Below are 16,885 nucleotides of genomic sequence, written 5' to 3'. Positions count from 1 at the left end.
ACAGGGTCCACGCAGTTATAAACTCTCAAGCCTGGGATATTAATGCAGTTCCATCTGATTCTTTCTACACCACCAACATGTTTATGGAGCTTTTACTGTGGGCTGGACACTGGTCTAAGTGCTACAGATACAGCATGAACCCCACAGGCCATGTCCCAATTCCCCTGGTGTTTGTTAAGCTGAACAAAATCAATCTATGATATGTTAGGTATCAAGAAATACCATGACGAGAAAGAAAATGAAGATAAGGGGGTCAGAGTGATTGAACGTGCTCATTAGACAGGGTGGTCAGGGAAGGCTTTTCTGATGAGGTTGGATTTTACGGACCATGACCTTGACCACATGCTATGTAATGCCAAACTCTGACCCTGGCATATAAGCCAGGTGGAGCTGGATGGTCTCTCAAAATTATGTGGATCCTGAGATCTTCCGAAATTTTGAGTTGGGTTTAGGTGGTCTCTCTTGTGAGAAAGATAAATTTCACAGATAGGAGAGACAGCAGTGGCTTGGAAGTTGGCATAAATGTCTGAAAAGCCTATGGATCAACCATGCAATCCCATTTTCTGAGAGGTGTTTTCACCTTCTGGTAATTGCTGCCAAGATTTCAGAGGTCTTGGAGTGAGCCAGGCTTTGAGAAATAATTCAAGAGGCAAGGAATTGTTGGCTCTGAGATTCAGTGGCAAGTGTGCTCGTAAATCCGTTACCACCTCTCTCCTTCCTGTACCACCTTCAACTCTTTGATAATGAGGTTAATTGAAAGGTTAATGGAAGGTGTACGGCCAACAAATTTTGATATCATCCAGTGGATATCACCAAAGAGGAAGATGATGACGTTAACCAAACAGCATGAGGGATACTGAGGCAGATTTAAGAAGAATAAGGGTGGGGGTGAGTTTAAGTCTGAGGGTGGGGGACCTCCCAGGACTCTGAAAAGATGTGAGACATTCATTTGACTGTAAGTGTCAAGAAGGGTTTGGTCAAGAGGGGAATTAACAAGCATGGGGCTGAGTTGTCAAACCTGAGATGTTGATCAAGGCTCAGACTCTCTGCTCTATCTAGCCTGAATCTTGTGGAAACTCTCCACAGAGTGGAATACGATGGGAAATGCATCCCTCTTTACTGCAGAAAATACACGTTTCTCATGCTAATGTTACTTTTTAAATTTGTTTCTATTCTTAGGGAAGTCTTCAGGCAAGGAGGTCAAGTTTTATAGCACGACTGGACCCCATGGGAGGGATGTTCTCAACCTCCAGAAGGAGGAACTGAGACAAAGATAAGAAGAGGCTATGTCTACATTAGACCAGCGATGGGCAAATTATAGCCTGCGAGCTGTAGTTTTTGTACAGCCTGCAGCTAAGAGTGGTTTTTATATTTGGGAGAAAAAAAATAGTTTTTACATTTGGAAAAAAATCAAGAGAAGCAGACTTTTTTTGGTGACACATGTACATTACATAAAATTCAAATTTCAGCACCCAGAAATAGTTCTATTGGAACTCGGCCACACCCATGTGCTTCCGTGTTATGGCTGCTTTGGAGCTACAAGAGTGGGGTTGCCTTGCTGTAACAGAGACCGTATGGCCTGCAAACCTGAAAATATTTACTACCCGTGCCCTCACGGAAAACACTTGCCAACGCCATTGTTTCCAGCCCTATTTGAGCTATTGCTCCTTTTATATAACAAATGAAGTAGTGCTGACTTTATTATCCCAAAATAAGAACCATAATGATTATAATCTACCAACACACATGCTTAAAAAAATCAATATAATGTCTTAACTGAATTATAAAAGGAGAAATAAAAGCAAATCGTTTATAATAAAATAATATGTGTTTCAATGCATGCATTTGGGGGCAGGAACTATATAATAAGACATAATGGTGCATCAGATACTTTCACCTCATTGTAGAAGAAGTGTGAATAACACAACTATCAGTGCATATGGACACGGATGCTTGTATTTGCAACACAAACCCCACAACTTGTATTGACGCTGTTCCTTATCCAGAATGTTGATTGACAGGAGCTGATGCCATTGACAGAGCAACACAGCCATTGAGAGACTGTGGCCCATCAGGGAAGGAGGTAGGGGAAGCAAAACCCAACCTTTCTCTTCACCCAATATCTGATCTTCTTCCATTGTCTTCCATTGACTGGACCCAACCAGAATCCAGTGGACAAAGCAGCCCACTGGAGGCAATCCATACAGGAAAGACTCCAGGGGCAGAGCTCAGGGTGCAGAAGAGTGGAGTGTGGGTCCACAGACCACGGGGCGAACATGCAGACCACCACCTCAGAAAATAGCATGACAGCCCTCTCAGCTTCCCAAGCCAAAACCTTAGCACTGTACTGTCTAACCTGATAGCCACCAGCTCATATGGCTATATAAATTTTAATTAATTCGATTACATAAAAATTCAGTTCCTCCGAGATATTAGCCGCCCTTCCAGAGCTCAATAACCCCACGTGGCAATGGCCGCCATATTGGAAGGCTCAGATTTTAGAGCATTTGCATCACCTCAGAGAGTCCTATTGGACTGTACCATCTAGTCTAGGCTTTCATCTCTCCCATGCACACACGCTCCTTGTCTATAAGCAGGTTCTGATGGCTATACTTAGAAAGGACATCCCGAGACCTTCCATTTGTCTTCAGTATCACCATCATCCTAGCCTAAGTTCTCATCTCTTTCCACTTGGACCATTAAAGTAGCCTCCAATATGGTCTTTCCATTTCCACTGTTGCCCCCTGCCCCAATTTGTTCTTCCCTTAGTGTTCAGTGTGATATTTTAAAAATAGATCATGAATCAGATGAGATTTAAACACAGTAAATCAGAATCCTACTGCACACAGCATGGCTGATTAGGTACCTAATCCCGTGTCTCCCTGCTCTGACCTCATCTCCCCATCTCACTATTCCCCAGCTGCACTGGACGTTCTCCATTCTGAGGTACATCAAGCTGGCCCTGCTTTGGCATCCACTTCTCCTTCTGTCTGGAAAGCCAGCTCTTCTTGGATCTGCCCATGTTGGATCCTTCTTGGAAGCTCAAATGCCACCTCTGCAGAGATGACCCCATCTCAAAGAGCTCGCCCAGCCATTCCTCCTTCTTCTCAACATCCTGTTCTATCTTCCTCCAAGCATAAATCAGTTCTGAATCCATCTCGCTCAATTATTTTTTACTTATTTTTTAAATTAAACTATACTTGATTTACAAAGTTGTGTTAGTTTCAGGTGCGCAGCAACATGATTCAATTATACACATACATATATTCTTTTTTTTTTTTCATACATATATTCTTTTCCATTATAGGTTCTTACAAGATATGGAATATAGTTCCCTGTGCTATACAGTAGGTGCTGGTTGTTTATCTGTTTTATATGTAGTAGTGTGTATCTGTTAATCCCAAACTCCTAATTTATCCCCCTCCCTTTCCCCTTTGGTAACCATAAGTTTGTTTCCTATGTTTGTGAGTCTATTTCAGTTTTGTAAATAAGCTCATTTGTGTCATTTTTTTAGATTCCACATATCAGTGATATCATATGATATTTGTCTTTCTCTGTCTGACTTACTTCACTTAGTATGATAATCTCTAGGTCCATCCATGTTGCTGCAAATGGCATTATTTCATTCTTTTTATGGCTGAGTAATATTCCGTTGTATATATGTGCCACATCTTCTTTATCCATTCCTCTGTCGATGGACATTTAGGTTGCTTCCATGTCTTGGCTATTGTGAAGAGTGCTGGTATGAACACAGGGGTGCATGTATCTTTTCAAATTAGCGTTTTCTCTGGCTATATGCCCAGGAGTGGGATTGCTGGATCATATGGTACATTTTTACTTATTTACCAGCCACCTCCCCTGAGCGGGATGCGAGCTCTGTTATCCCCTCCACACAAAGGCCACTGCCTTTCTGTAGTGTCTACAAAATGAGTTACATTATAAGTATTTGTTCACTGAGAGCAGTTGGTTGTACAGTCTCTGGGGCTGTAATAACCACGCCACAGACAACAATAGCAGTAAGTGTCCTGATTTGTTTTGTATCATGTACCTTTAAAAGCCCTGAGGTGTAGCCACTACTGTCTCATTATAAATCACCTCTGGAGAGGACAGCTCATTAGGGAGCATCAAAGGCAGCAGAGCGAGCTGAAAAGAAAAGGCTGTGGCTTTATTCATAATAAATAATTCATTTTCAGATGACTTTTCCTATTTCAGTAAGACTTCTCAATTTCGTATTTTTATGAGTGTGCTTTCTTGCGTTCGCATTTTCCAAAGATCTTTTTGCATACTGAACTGATCAACAGCCTTAACTTTGTTTTCACTTAACTTTGTTTTCGCAGTGCAGTGCACAGGGTTGCGAGCACAGACTCTGGAGCTCATCAGTCTAGAATCTACTTCCAGCTCAGCTTCTCAGCTGAATCGCTTGGGGGCCATTCTTCAAACACAGTGTGCTTTCATCCATCTGTGAAATGGGGATAAGAGTAGTACCAGCATCAATGGGTCTCTGTTAGAACTGAATCAGTTAATCCCTATAAGGAGGTACCTAGAGCCATACCTGGTACCTAATAAACAGTAGGTACCTGGTGTCATTATTACTGATGCTGTTTGGAGGGGTCATGGTGACTCAACAGAAACACAAAGCAAGGGTGCGTCTTGGAGCAGAGATTCTTCTCAAGGCCTGCTGCAGCATCTTAATTTGCACTTGGTTGAGAAAGCGTAAAAATGAAAGCAGTGCTGTGCTATTCAGTGTGACTGAATTTTCAAAAAGTCTTGAGGAAAACAACAGAGGGTATCTGGCATATTAATTAAGAGGCTGACACAGGAAAAGGGTATCACGAAAAGTCAAATAAAAAGGAGCCAAGGGGCTTCCCCGGTGGCGCAGTGGTTGAGAGTCTGCCTGCCGATGCAGGGGACACGGGTTCGAGCCCTGGTCTGGGAAGATCCCACATGCCGCGGAGCAACTGGGTCCGTGAGCCACAACTACTGAGCCTGAGCGTCTGGAGCCTGTGCTCCGCGACGGGAGAGGCCGCGATGGTGAGAGGCCTGCGCACCGCGATGAGGAGTGGCCCCCGCTTGCCGCAACTAGAGAGCCCTCGCGCAGAAACGAAGACCCAACAGAGCCAAAAATAAATAAATAAATAAATAAATAAATAAATAAATAAATAAATAAATAAATAAATAAAAAAGGAGCCAAGAATCTGCTTTCATGCCAAAAATGAAAAAAAGAAACTTCATTATTGGAGCCAGAAAAGACAGTTTCCTTCCATAATTTGGGAGCCTTTTCTCAAGTTGTGATCTCAGAATGTGACTGCCATGGCACATGACCTGCGCTAAGTTCACAAGTGATGGGGGATGAAGCAGCCAGCGTGACCCTATTCCACAGACCCGTATATATTCCAGTGGGTGGTAAGACTGTTCTCTGGGCTTCTACTGTGAGTTGTGCCATGCCTTCTGCCAGGTGTACAAACGGGAAGGGGACATAGCTTGATAACAATCACAGAGTTGGCAGGAGATAATTCAGGGAAGGCGGATGTGCCAGAAGATTAAGTCCTGAGGGTTCTAAAGGTTAGGGGAGGGTGCAGTGGATGAAAAGGCAGTTCGTTTTATTTAACAAGAGAAATGTATTCAATTCAGGAAAGCTTATTGAAAATGCATTTATTTCATCAGAAGCTTTACAATAGTAAATTATATGGTTACGAACATGTGGGTGAATTTTGTCTGTGAGGTTTACAGGAATGGAATTTCTACTGAATCCTAGATTTAGGAGGACATGCCCTGATCAGCAAGATTTAAGAAGATGCAAATAAGATGAGAAGGGAAGAGGTTATTTGATGATTACTTTCTTGGAATCCCAAGAATTATAGAAGAAAGAACTCAAGATTCAATCAAGGAAGTGAAGGGTCTGGTGAAGTCTTAACTGCATGGCCCCTACCTGCCATTGCCTGGGTTACAGAGGCCCTTAGTGCAAGCTCATGAGGAGAAGGCATTTGAGTTGGAAATAAATGGAAAGTCAGGAGTGGTGCACTGGAGTCTAGCTGCTTCTACTTTGGAAGACGGACTTGGAGATCAGACGGGTTTAGGTGGGGTTCAAACAATAAGGTGACATAAGGAAGGACTTGGAAGGTCAAATGGACATCCTGAGTTTAGGTCTTCCCAAGCATCTTGGGTATGGCTCTTGCCCCTTTCGGCTTCCAATGGTGTGATCTCAACCAGCAAAAAGAACTCAAGAGTGTCTGAATTCCCCAACTTGACTACTGTCCTCGATGTGAGCAAGGAAATCACGCGGTAGACAGAGCAGAAGAGCCAACGAGAATCACGTCTGGCTGTAAGGATCCAGGAGGACCCCCTGGAGGAGGCGGCATGGGTGGCGGGCTATACAGAGAATTCTGAGTTGTATCTGGGCTCCCATGAGTGTCACGTTTGAGGAAAGGCTTGCAATATATCAAATTGCACCTCACAAAGAGCACATGGCATGTATGACTCTGATTCTGCTTAAAAAGCTCTGCTGGTCTTCTCCAAGCAGCTGCAGGCCTGGGTCTGGGAGACACACCTGTACTCTTATAGCATCTTATGTAGACACCATGAAAGGCTGCCACGGCCAAGTCACTTTAGGGTGAGAGTCCTCCTTTGATTTTTTTCAAGGATAATCTGTCTGTCCAGACTGTATCTCCTGATTATATTTCATCTAAAGTCACAACTCAAGTCTAATCACTAAAATTCAGTGGTCAAGGCTGAGACACAGCGAAATGAGAAACTCATCAGAAACCCAACACGGTAAAAGGGTGTGTCCTTACAATCCAGAGGAGAGCTGAGCCACACACGTCCATCCCACACTTAGAACAGCTACCACAGTTAGGGTACCTGAACAGCCACTGCCCAACAGGAATGAAAATAATGTTTGTTTTATTTTAAAATAAAGAGCACATGTTACTATGTTTGAAAGGATATTCCACTAGCTGGTATGGCATTCAAAGTGATGAATATCAGTATCATCGTGTCTGAATCCTGGCGGAAGCTCAAAACACTTATTTTAGCGGAAACTCAGGAGGCAGATAGGAGAGAAGAATAATGAAGAGCTTGAGAAACTGGGCACCCCCTGCCACCCCAGAAGGATAAGTGTTCCAACTCTTCTAAGAAATGCAAACATTGCTCTCCAGAATCTGACACTGACATGCAGTTAGGGATATGCACTAATTAGATCAATGGTGATGCAAACTTAATGACCTTTTCCTCAGAATTTTCTCCCAAAGGACCAAAAAAAAACCAAAAAAAAAAAAAAAAAACAACAACGAAGATTTACCCACGAGATAGTAAGGCATCATTTCCTGAACAGAAAAAAAGACTAATGTGATAAAAGTCCTAGAAATACATGAACGGATTTTAAGAAAAAAAAAAAAAAAAAGGTTTTAACGCCATAGACATCAGGAAAAAATATGCAAAATATCGAGGAAGAAATAAACATCTTTTGGAAAATGAGCTTTGAATGGAAGGGCTTAACTGCATCTCATCTCAAAGCTTTCCTGGAGATGGAATTATACATCCTACAAAGAATAGTGAGTCATGTGGTCACTCTCGAGTTGATCTCAAATCCTTAATAAGAGTACAAGGAGTCACAGCTGCATTTACTTTTAGCATTTTCTTCTGAAGATTATAGTTCTACCTATTCAAATATGCTGTGTGCGGGTATTTTAATATTTGGAGGTTTTACGAGAACACATGAAACAGGCATGTTTTTTCTTCTTGGTTATAATTAGGGGGAGAGGAAGGATGTCCATTATGGAAAAGATCAGTAGATCTGACTACATAAAAACTAAACGAATACCTCCCCCCCAAACTTCTGCATGCTATTATATATACGATCTGCGACATCAGAAGGCAAACGGTAAATTGGGAAGAATATTTTCAGTATGTCGATCAAAAGGCTGGTATCACTAATACATGGAAACTGAAAATAGAAGGTGGTTTCCAAGGGCTGTTAGTAGGAGGAGGGGGACTCGTGTTGAGTGAATACAGAGTTTCAGGGTTGCCAGATGAAAACATCCTGGAGATCTGTTGCACAACAAGGTGAAAATATTTAACAGTAATACAGTGTACAGTTAAAAGGGATCTAGATGGTAAATTTAATGTTTTGTGTTTTTAAACAACAATGAAAAAGATACTTTTTTTAATGACAAAATAAGAAGAAGTTGAATTTCCAATAGGAAAAGAAAGTTGGCTAAGAACACATGTTTAATAAGGAAACGTTTAAAATGTAAACAAAACAGGGCCAATCAAAGCCACACTGAGACATAAGTTTTGCTTAACAAATTGTCTACTTTATGATTTTAATATTCTGTGTTAGTGAAGTTGCAGGGAAATGGGTATCATTATATACAGCAGGTGGAATAGTAAATTGGTTAAACTTTATAGAAGGTAGTTTGGTGACAGTTATCAAAAAAATATTATAGTATTGCAAATCCTTTGATTCCCATCCTTTGATTCAAATGTATTTCTAAAGGTTTATCTCAGGGAATTAATCAGAGACGTGTACAAAGATTAGAGGGCAAAAATGTAAATCATAGGATATTTTATAATAGAAAATCCTTTAAACATTTTAAGTTTGTGTGTTGGTATCATGGAGATATACAGAACTTTGGGGTTGTGTCTAAAATTAGAACTTTTTTTTGCCAGTGCCAATAATTTTTAATATATTTTAAACAAGCTTAACATAATACATTGAAAAATGCACAGATCATAACTGTACATCTCCACGAATTCTCTCTTCTAAAGGTAGCCACTATCCTTAGCTTTATGGTTTAGTTTTGCCTGATTATTGAACTTTATGTAAATACAACCACACAGCTTCCCCCCGCCCCGCTTCTTTTGCTCCACGCTGTATTTTTTTAAATTGAAGTCTAGTTGATTTACAACGTTGTGTTAATTTCTGCTGTACAGCAAAGTGACTCAGTTATATATATATATACACATTCTTTTTAAAAATATTCTTTTCCATGATGGTTTATCACAGGATATTGAATAGAGTTCCCTGTGCTCTACAGTAGGAGCTTGTTGTTCATCCATCCTATATATACTAGTTTACATCTGCTAATCCCAAATTCACAATCCTTCCCTCCCTCACCCCCCTCCCCCTTGGCAACCACAAGTCTGTTCTCTATGTCTGTGAGTCTGTTTCTGTTTTGTAAATAAGTTCATTTGTGTCATATTTTAGAGTCCACATATAAGTGATATCATATGGTATTTGTCTTTCTCTGTCTGACTGACTTCACTTAGTATGATCATCTCTAGTTGCATCCATGTTGCTGCAAATGGCATTATTTCATTCTTTTTTATGGCTGAGTAATATTCCATTGTGTATATATGTACCACATCTTCTTTATCCATTCCTCTGTCCATGGACATTTAGGTCGTCCCTGTGTCTTGGCTATTGTGAATAGTGCTGCTAGGAACACAGGGGTGCCCTCCCAAATCTGTTCTCCACGTAGTACCCTTCTAAAAAGATAACACCAGTGCAGCAGCTGCTGTGCTGAAAACCTTCCAGTGGCTCCCCATCACATTTAAAGATTCACCTCATTCTAGCTTACAAGCCCCTGTGGGGCCCTGAGCTCAACTCAAAGTATTCTCTCCTCATGGATTTACCGTGGTCCAGGTGAGCTGGCCTTCCCTCTGCCTCTCTAACATTTCAAGAATGTGTAACACAGATGAGTAGATAAATAGATACAATGATATCAGATGTCTTTCAAAATCTCTCAGCGAATGTATAATGAACAAAAACAAAGTGAAGATGAAATGAAATGGCAAAAGCTCTGTTTATGGAAGGTAACCCTCCTAAAAATGGCAAAAGTCCTTTCACCAGTCACGTCAAAGGTGAAATGAAGCAGCTTTCTCTGGAAAAGGGACTCAGAACACTCCAAATACAAAAGACTGGGGGTCGGGACTCTGAAGACTTTACTCTGAGTTCCAGAGGAAGATGCTCAGATAGTATTAGTAAAAACTGATCAGACCAAACGTGTTTTAATGCAATTCGTTCATTTCAGTTCAAGAATCAGTGAGCATCCCCCAATGTTCCCAGCAGCATTATTTACAATAGCCAAGACACAGAAACAACCTAAGTGTTCATCAACAGATAAGTAGATAAAGAAGATGTGGTACATATACACAATGGAATACTACTCAGCCATAAAAAAGAACAAAATTTTGCCATTTGCAGCAACATGAATGGATGTGGAGGGCATCATGCTACATGAAATAAGTCAGACAGAGAAAGACAAATACTGTATGAAATCACTTATACGTGGAATCTAAAAAATACAACAAACTAGTGAATATAACAAAAAAGAAGCAGACGCACAGATATAGAGAACAACCTAGTGCTTGCCAGTGGGGAGAGGTGGGGGACAGGCGATATAGGAGAGGGGCAGTGGGAGGTACAAAATATTGGGTGTCAGACAGGCTCAAGGATGTACTGTACAACACCAGGATATAGCCAATACTTTGTAATAACTGTAAATGAAAAGTAACCTTTTAAAATTGTATAAAAAAATCAGTGAGCGTCTACACAGTTCCTAGCGCTCTTCTTATCTTAGGATCATTCCCCTCCCTGAAAGAATTTACAACATAATTGCCAAGGAATTATTTATCCTTTGCATTCTGTAACTAAGTGATCATAATAAAAGCAAACATTTATTGTATGTTTGACTGTACTCGGCACTCTTCCAAGCCCTCTTGAATTATCATTTTATCCTTACATCAACCTTATGAGTAAGTATTATCTCTCCCCCCTTTACAGATGAGGAAACTGAGCCACAGTGAAATTAAGCACCGTTGCATAGCTAGTAAGAGCAGACTAAGATACAGGTGTCTTATTTTGCTTCCCAGGAGGCTCATAAAGATGAATACAGAATGGAAAACACACAGGTGCCGGGATGAGGGACCTCTCTGAGCCTCAGTTTCCTCATGTGGAAATGGAGGAGGATTGTTTCAAATACTGCTCATCGCCTCAGAATATCTAATCTCCTCTTGTTCCCTTGTAACAAAACCTGAGCAATGTGCCATGCTAAAAAATCAATTTACAAGCCTTCCTTCCAACTAAGTATGTCCATATGACCAAGTTCTGGCTAATTGGATATACCCAGAAATATTATGTTGGATTCTTGTGAAGACTTCTTGCAAGGGAAAAGGAATTGACCCAGTTTGATTTGCATTCTTACTTTTTCTGGTAGGCAGAATATGGATATGCTGGCTGGCATTCCAGCAGCCATTTTGGACCATGAGTTAACCATGAGGATGGAATCTATACCCTTGACTGCTGAAGCAGAAATAAAGATGGAGCCTGAATCTCAGATAGCATGGGGAGCCATACCAGCCCTAGACCACCAACCTTAGGAGTTCTTTTACATGAAAGAAGAAACCTACTTGTATTAAAGCCACTATTGGTCTGGGTAGAGTGGAGTGAGTGGGGTTTGTTAGGGTTATGGTTAGGGCTTGTTCTCGGCCAAATGCAATTCCTCAACTGATAAAAGGGTCAGCTAGGTCTTAGCTGAGATTCTTTCTAGCTCTGCCATTACACACACGCTTCTGTGATTACACGTATCATAGCCAGAAAGGTTGATGTAAGGTGAGAACAGTTTCAGAGACCAGTGGCGGACAGAGAAAGGGGCTCTTGTGAGCATCGGGACTCCTGTGAGTTGTGAAGAACAAGGGGGTTTGGAACAGGTGGACAGTCCAGGTGGGAGAAATGCTGAGCGAGGGAACCAGGCACACCGCCCGATGCAGAGCCAAGCAATGGAAACCTCTCAGAGTATCGCTAAAAGCTCATCAGACCAAAGGTGCTGAAAGGGAGCAAATTCAAATAATTACTTATTTGAGACAAATGGTCTCGCCATCCCCAGTAATAGAACCACTAATAGCCTAAACGAAGGAGTGCTGCTGTCACACGTGAAATAATGTACCAGGGGAGGCTCAGTGCCTTTAAAATAAAAGAAATCGTTAATAAGAGCCCTGATCAACTGAAGGACCTCAACAACTTGCGTTTCCTAATGAACAGCATAATAACTAACTTATTGTCACTAGGCAACTGTCCGCGTCACCTTGTATTGAAAGACTGATTCCTGACGTCCTTTCACAACCACATAATAACACTTGTCAATAGTTCCTAATAGATGGTGAGGGGGAGACAGCAGGCTGTCAACGGATGCGTTGACCGATCCCTCACTTCCGACAGTGAAAAGTACTTTTGTAACAGGAGAAAGCTCAAATTACTGACCGCAGACTCACAATCTCAAGGCATTTGCACTGGGAAAATTCACATTAAGAAAATGTGTTATTCCTTTGCAGAGAGGCCCTGGGGAAAGGCGGGGCTAGAAAGGGCGTTAGTGTGCTTTGTTTAGGTGAACCTGGGTGATTAGTCTTCCCACAGACACTGTATTCCATTGCATAGCAGCCAGGGGGTGGGTCCTTTCAAGGATGAAAGCCCATCTCTGTTCCACAAATCCTAGGAAACACGTGGACAGACCTAGAGTCCTAAATCGTTTAGAGGTAGATGACAAGTTATACATAGATGGCCTGTGAATGAATTATAGTTAACTCTTTCTTAGATAGGCTTGATTAAAAAAAAAAATTAGCTCTAACAGGAACAAATTGGTGTTTTGCATTAAAACTATATTAACGGCTTCTCTTGCAAAGTCAGTAGATATTAAGAATTCAGAATCCGGCTTGGTTTTCCTTCATGGCAAACATGGCAGGGCCTTTTCACTGGGTAGGTGTTTGTCAAGTCACCTGCCACATTTCACTCAGACACTTGATCTGTTTGTTTGGTCTCTGCAGGTGTATGTGTTTGAGATCCTTGAACAGTCTCCAATGTATCATACAAACATCTTGATTAAATCATTAATACTCTTCATATAATGCAAGACCCAAATCTAATTCCTGGATTTTGATTATTTTCTAAAGGATATTCTAAAGATATTATTTAGAAAAACAGTTTTTCAGAATCGGCGATCTGCAGTAACTTCATCATTCAGTTTCCCCTCACCCTGGTTCTGAGCTCACTGGTATGTCCCCACTGTGTTTGGGTCATGGTGTGGTACCTTGCCTTTCCCTGAGGTCTGTATTAACAACCCAGGGCAGGGACATTCTTACCATGGCCAGTGGGATGACGCCAATCAAGTCCTTCTGGCTCACGTAGATCTTGGAGACGCCCAAGTCAGATGTGATGTCTCCTGGATATTCAACCTGCCAGGTAACAAGCTGTGTAGCTGGCAGGTCACTGGGCTCCTGGATTTCTACATCGATCTGCATGACTTCATAGGAGGCGCCATCCGCACTGGAGAGAAGGAGAGAACAACTTTGAGGACTGGGGTGGGCGCCCTCGGCAGGCAATGGACTATTTCAATGTGTGTTCACATCATCCCTGCAAAGAGCTTGTCAGAAATGCGATCCCCAATGCCCACTGACAGATGAATCGATAAAGAAGATGAGGTACATTTATACAATGGAATACTACTCAGCCATAAAATAGAGTGAAATAATGTCATTTGCAGCAACATGGATGGACCTAGAGATTATCATACCAAGCGAAGTAAGCCAGAGAAAGACAAATATCCTGTGATACCACTTATATGTGGAATCTAAAAAAATGATACAAATGAACTTGTTTACAAAAAACAGAAATAGACCCACAGACGTAGAAAACAAACTTATGGTTACCAAAGGGGAAAGCAGGCGTGGGAGTGGAGGAATAAATTAGGAGGTCGGGATTAAAAGACACACACTACTATGTATAAGATAGATAAGCAACATGGATTTACTGTTTAGCGCGGGGAACTATATTCAATATCCTGTAATAACCTATCACGGAAAAGAATCTGGAAAAGAATATATATGAATCACTTTGCTGTACACCTGAAACTAACCCAACATTGTAAGTCAACTATACTTCAATAAAAAAAAGAAAGAAAAAAAAGAAATTCGATCCCCAAAAGAACAAACAACCTTTAAGAAGATTCACAGCCTTGGCCTGGCCTTAGACACCATCACTCAAACTTCCCAACCCTTGTTTTTTGTGAACTTCTCAGAGTCCCCAGGACAGGTGTTTGTGGATAATTACGGGAAATGCTGATTGAATCTCCTAAATGCTTTCTTCCCCGGGGTCCTTCTAGGAGGATGGAGGATAGGATTCTTTCCCTCACTCCCAGAAATCTCTTTGCAGCCTATACTGGATTTTCCAAAGCCACGGTCCATTCAAGTTGGGTGCACAGAATTTTAAAGGACTTTGAGGGTGATGTGGCTTTGTTAGCCAGTGGGGGTGAGAGAGAATTGCAGAGAATCAGAGCTGAGGCATGAACAGGAGAATGGGACCGCAGGACCCACACGGATGAACAAGGAGAAGTAAGCCAGATGTTACCTGGCTATAGCAGTCATTCCGACAATGATTAGTTTTTAGACAGTCTGGGTTTTCTATAAACACGTATCCAGAAATGAATCCAAGTGAGAGTATCAGGATGATTTTTGCAGCTATTTTGGTTAGTTTAATTTACTGGCTACCCCTTCTTCTTTTTCATAGTCTGCTTTTATAAAATGTGTGCTCTTCTAAGTGACAGGTTAAAAAAAAAAGGCAGAGGTGGTGCCAGCCACTCCCTGAGGGAAGAAGTGAAGAAATACAGGTGAGAATTCACCTGGGAGGCAGCAAGGAGAGACACTTTTTAACCCTTCGTGACCAAAGCCACTTCCACCTATCAGATCCTTCTCTAGAGATTTGAATTTCACATAATTGCAAAATGACCACTGACTCTGACATCTAGGAGGACAAGGTTTGGCCTTTTATATATATATGACCAAGCTATTGAGACATCTTTATCACACCATCAAACCCATGCAAATGTTTCAATAAGAAGCTCAGAGATAAATGGTAGTGACTTCGGAGAGCCTCCTTCTTAAAGTCAGGGATGAGGTGGGATACTGGGATGTCAGGGGTGACTAGAATAAGAGGAGAGAGGGAGGGAGGAAGGAAACAAGAAGAGGAGGAGGAGGAACAAGAAGGGGAGGAGGAGGGCAAGAAACAGAGAAAGAATATCAGAAGTACTGCCCAAAGAGACAGCCCCCGTCAGAGAGGTTAAATTCCTGCATGAGCACTGATCTCTCACACAGAACAGGAGTAGCTACAGTTGTTAAGAATCCGCCTCCCAATGCAGGGGACACGGGTTCGAGCCCTGGTCCGGGAAGACCCCACACACCGCAGAGCAACTAAGCCCGTGAGCCACAACTACTGAGCCTGTGCTCTAGAGCCCCTGAGCCACAACTACTGAAGCCCACGAGCCTAGAGCCCATGCTCCGCAATAAGAGAAGCCACCGCAATGAGAAGCCTGCGCACCACAATGAAGAGTAGCCCCCACTCGCCGCAACTAGAGAAAGCATGTGCGCAGCAACGAAGACCCAACACAGGCAAAAATAAATAAATTAATTATTTTAAAAAAGTGATATCTATCTATCTATATATAGATAGATATACAATGGAATACTACTCAGCCATGAAAAAGAATGACACGCCATTGGCAGCAACATGGATTGAACTAGAGATTATCATAATAAGTGAAGTCAGTCAGAAAGAGAAAGACAAATATGATATGATGTCACTTATATGTGGAATCTAAAAAAAGGGTACAAATGAACTTATTTATAAAACAGAAATAGAGAGGCACCTGGTTTTTAAATCCTACAAGACTCACTCTCTCTTGGCTTCTGAAAGAAAGATGTTGAACTCTTTAAGAAACAGTGGTTGTGATAAGAATTAGAAACAAATTTGTGTCAGCCACAGTGGACTGATTCCCTCTCTAGGTTTCTTTTCCTAAGACACATGCCATTGCCTTTTTGGAACTTCAAACGAGGGTTTCCACAAGTACGGGAAACTTGGGATTGTGATGCTAGAATGCATCCTGGTTTTTATATTTGGGATTCGCAAGCTTGTTGGCATTCCTTTCCCGTTCATGAAATGGGACAATCTTTCTTTCGGCTGTTCTGAGCCTTGCCTTCTACGTTTAATCACAAAGACAAGGGAAAGTTGCAGAGCAGAACTGGTAAGAGTTGAATTCAGAAACTCAGCTCCACAACAGAGGTGTAGGGGAATTCCTTCAGAGCAGTAATTCCTCATATGCAGTAACGTGACCCTAGTCCATACTTTACACCGTTCCCTCCTGTTTTTTCCTTCCAGGTGCACTAACCTCAAGCAAACTGAACAATCCTGGCCTCCAGTGGAATATGGGGCTTTCTGTACCCCCATCTCCCCACCTTTTACTCATGGAGTTCACTTTATCAGAAATACCTTTAACAATCTCTCCGTATAGTCAAATTCTTCCCATTCCGCAAGACCCACCTAGAAGAACATCAGCAATAATTTTTAAAGTGCTCTATTTACTTCATCTAATTTTATTCCTTCAGTAACCTTGCATGGTTGTCCTATCAAGTTTGATTTTCTCTTTACCCTTAGATCCCTTGTCTGGCCAAGATGTAAAGGAAACACAGTTTCTTTTGAGCTAACTTTCCTCTATCTGACGTGCTGATGAAAACACCCTAAGTTGGGAATTCTCAACCTGGCGACCACAGCAAACTTTAGGAAGGCTGTGTATCCTGAAATTGTATGTTTTTCTTGAGTGATTCCTTAGCTTGCACGAGCTTCTCAATATTTCTGATGCAGGAGGGTGTGTACCAGGTTCCTGACAAGTTCCTCTGTAAATTCTGCATATGGTGATCTAGCTTTGAAATAGCTCATCATGTGTGTCTCGTCGAGTCAGTGGAAATTTGAATTTTAATAACTTTTTGTAAATATTTAGCACTTGAGAGCTTCCAGAACGCTTGCATATTTGGCAATATTTACCACTTCTTCATGCTTAACTGG

General features: G+C 41.6%; 1 protein-coding gene across 1 annotated transcript in view; it reads right to left on the bottom strand.

The window, feature by feature from the left end:
• Nucleotides 1-16,885, bottom strand: part of TMEM132D (transmembrane protein 132D) — a 683,845-nt gene that overhangs the window by 205,500 nt on the left and 461,460 nt on the right. Inside the window, exon 4 of the mRNA XM_068563370.1 lies at nucleotides 13,135-13,318. Coding sequence (XP_068419471.1) covers nucleotides 13,135-13,318 — 184 coding nt within the window. The remainder of the gene's footprint in view (nucleotides 1-13,134; nucleotides 13,319-16,885) is intronic.

The sequence above is a fragment of the Eschrichtius robustus genome, chromosome 14 (genome assembly GCF_028021215.1).
Source record: "Eschrichtius robustus isolate mEscRob2 chromosome 14, mEscRob2.pri, whole genome shotgun sequence".
Lineage (NCBI taxonomy): Eukaryota > Metazoa > Chordata > Mammalia > Artiodactyla > Eschrichtiidae > Eschrichtius > Eschrichtius robustus.
This window is presented reverse-complemented; position numbering and strand designations above follow the sequence as displayed.